The sequence below is a fragment of the Colobus angolensis genome, unplaced genomic scaffold (genome assembly GCF_000951035.1).
Source record: "Colobus angolensis palliatus isolate OR3802 unplaced genomic scaffold, Cang.pa_1.0 Scaffold37, whole genome shotgun sequence".
Lineage (NCBI taxonomy): Eukaryota > Metazoa > Chordata > Mammalia > Primates > Cercopithecidae > Colobus > Colobus angolensis.
The window spans coordinates 5268007-5271137 of NW_012117043.1; the positions used below are offsets into that span (position 1 = coordinate 5268007).

Genomic DNA, 3131 nt, shown 5'->3' on the forward strand with positions numbered 1-3131 from the left:
GAACCCGGGAGGCGGAGGTTGCAGTGAACCGAGATCACACCACTTCACTCCAACCTGGCGACAGAGCAAGACTCTGTCTCAAAAAAAAAAAAAGAAAAGAAAAAGAAAAAAAGATATTCACAGGATTAGAAAGCTGTGGCTTTCCCCAGTCCTTGCCAGTCTCAAGACAAGAGGCCCTTCAGACAAACCTCGGAGAGAATTGTAGTGCTTGCAGGCAGGAGAGATGATACCTGAGTCCCAGCCTGCTATACAGTTGAACTATGTCAGCCTACCCAAGCTGCCACCAAAATGACATGCCAAGAAGCTGCAGTGTTCCCTGGAGTTGAGGAGGCAGGAAGACTGCTATCTGTCTCTTACTTGGAGCAGTCCTTGATGGGTGGGTGAGCATAGAAGGCTAGCAGTAATTAGTCACACTTGCACCAGCTGGTGGAACAAGTAGACACCACAGTGGGTAGCTGAGCCATCTAAGGGGATTCTACCTGTGAAGGAAGAAAGAATTCCAACAGAGAGGCTGCAGGTAGGGCTGTAGAAGGAGGGAGTTGGGTGGTGGGCAAGAAGTCAGCAGAAGAGAGCACTGGCCTGTGTGGGGTTCTGCACAGTGTGGTGGAGGCACTTGAAGGACCCACTAGCACCTTCCACAACAGGACAGGCTTTAGGATAAAGCCAGAAGCTACACAGGGCATCAGCTGAGTATGAAGGCCATTGCCTCTTTTTGTTTTATTGGTTCTCCCCCTTGCCTCAGCTCTGGAGTTGCCACAAACAGCGTTGAGATCAGAGGAAGAGTGGAGAAGCAAGGAGAAGGACAGTTAACAGAGCATTGCTGCATCCTGCAGTGTAGAGGAGGGAAGAAATTGGAATTGGCCTGGGCACGGTGGCTCACACCTGTAATCCCAGCACTTTGGGAGGCCTAGGCAGGTGGATCATTTGAGCTCAGGAGTTTGAGAACAGCCTGGCCAACATGGTGTAACTCTGTCTCTACTAAAAATACAAAACTTAGCTGGACTTGGTGGCACATGCCTGTAGTCCCAGCTACTTGGGAGGCTGAGGCAGGCGGATCACAAGGTCAAGAAATCAAGACCATCCTGTCCAACATAGTCAAACCTCTCTCTACTAAAAATACAAAAAATTAGCCGGGCATGGTGGTGTGCACCTGTAGTCCCAGCTACTTGGGAGGCTGAGGCAGGAGCATCACTTGAACCCAGGAGGCAGAGGTTACAGTGAGCCAGGATCACACCACTGCACTCCAGCCTGATGACAGAGTGAGACTCCGTCACATACACAAAAAAAGAAACTGGAACTCTCAGCAACCCTCTGGTTATTATTATTCCCATGTTACAGGTGAAGAAATTGAGGCCTATCAACGTTAAATAATTCCTCCAAGATCACACAGGGAGGTGACAGAGCCAAGACAGTTTCAGAGTCTGAACTATGAACCTAAACCACTATGTTATACTATCTAGCTTTACATAATGACTGCATTTGTGTTCTAACCTTTCAAAGTCAATACTCTCCAAGTTATCTTAATGACACAATAAACACGTGTATTTAGAATTTTACTTCCTAGAAGTCCTCACTTTTTCAGTCCTGGGAATTAGTGAAAAATATTGTATTCATCTGTTCTTGTGCTGCTAATAAAGACATACCCAAGACTGAGTAATTTATAAAGAAAAGAGGTTGAATTGACTCATAGTTCTGCAGGGCTGGGGAGGCCTCAGGAAACTTACAATCATGGCAGATGGGAAGCAAACACGTCCTTCTTCACGTGATGGCAGGAAGGAGAAGTACTGAGTAAAAGAGGGAAAAACCCCTTATAAAACCATCAGATCTCATGAGAACTCGCTCACTGGTCACAAGAACACCATGAGGGTAACCACCCCCATGATTAAATTACCTCCCACTGGTCCCTCCCATGACTTGTGGGGATTATGGGAACTACAATTCAAGGTGAGATTTGGGTGGGGACATAGAGCCAAACCATATAAAATATATTCAAATATATATATTTTTACTTGTCTCTTCTCACCATTCCTGTATTCAACAGTACATTGAAGTTCTTTAATTTCAGCGATAACACTGAGGAAAAACATTAATCTCATAGAGTTTCAATAATTGTTCCCTAATCTTCATTATTAATGAGGGTGGCTGTACAGGTTTCTAAATGTGAAAGAATTAAGTTGTTTCCTTGCATTTCTGGTTCAGTTAAAATAAGCATACTGCTCTCTTTTGGAACAGGATGTCTCGGGCTGTTCCTCTTCCCCTCCCCTGTCCTGTTCAAGTTGGTACCTTAAGAAATGACTCCCTGGAAGCTCAGCTTCATGAGTATGTCAAACAAGGGAACTCTCTGAAAGTGAAGAAAATTCTTAAGAAAGGTAAGCACCATGTTGAGATGGCAGATGCACCTTGGTACACATTTCTGAATAGCGTTCAGAGAAAAAGGAATGTCATAAAGCTATGAATGAGTCCTTGGGGAAATCCAGAAATTAAATATAGAAATTAGATGTTCTCTAGCAGTGCAGTCAAGAGAGGTGTTAAATCCTTATTTTGAGGATGTTTTGTTTTGTGCTGGGGAACCAACCACAAGCGCGTCCAACTGCTACTGCTAGGCTCCTAAGGTTTCTCTGAAGTCACCCACCTTTGATTCTGCCTGATTCCTTTCCTTCAAATCTGCTCCATCCATTGAGTTCTCTGACACCTGTGGTTGACTGAGGAGACCAGTGTTCACAGCTCCCCTTCCTTGCTCCTTACTTCCACTTGGTGCCCTTTTTCCAGGGTTTTCTTGCTGAAGGATACAGGCAGACGTGGCTCAATGGCTGAAGCAGTCTTCAAAAGAACCAACAAACATGCCATGTGAATTTGGTCTGAGGAAACAAACCAAAGAACCAACGAACAAAAACCCATACACAAACAGAACCTTTTCTGGTGTTTGGCTCCTGATATAGGGACCCAGACCCGTTTTTTTGTTTGTTTGTTTGTTTGTTTGTTTTGTTTTTTTTTTTTGAGACAGAGTCTCGCTCTGTTGCCCAGGCTGGAGTGCAGTGGCATGATCTCAGCTCACTGCAACCTCCACCTCCCAGGTTCAAGCGATTGTCCTGTCTCAGCCTCCTGAGTAGCTGGGACTACAGGTGCCCGCC

General features: G+C 45.3%; 1 protein-coding gene across 1 annotated transcript in view; it reads left to right on the forward strand.

Moving 5' to 3' along the window:
- The window catches only part of TEX14 (testis expressed 14), a 167127-nt gene that overhangs the window by 49119 nt on the left and 114877 nt on the right, over positions 1-3131 (forward strand). The window contains exon 2 of the mRNA XM_011953776.1: positions 2233-2369. Coding sequence (XP_011809166.1) covers positions 2234-2369 — 136 coding nt within the window. The 5' untranslated portion in view covers position 2233. The remainder of the gene's footprint in view (positions 1-2232; positions 2370-3131) is intronic.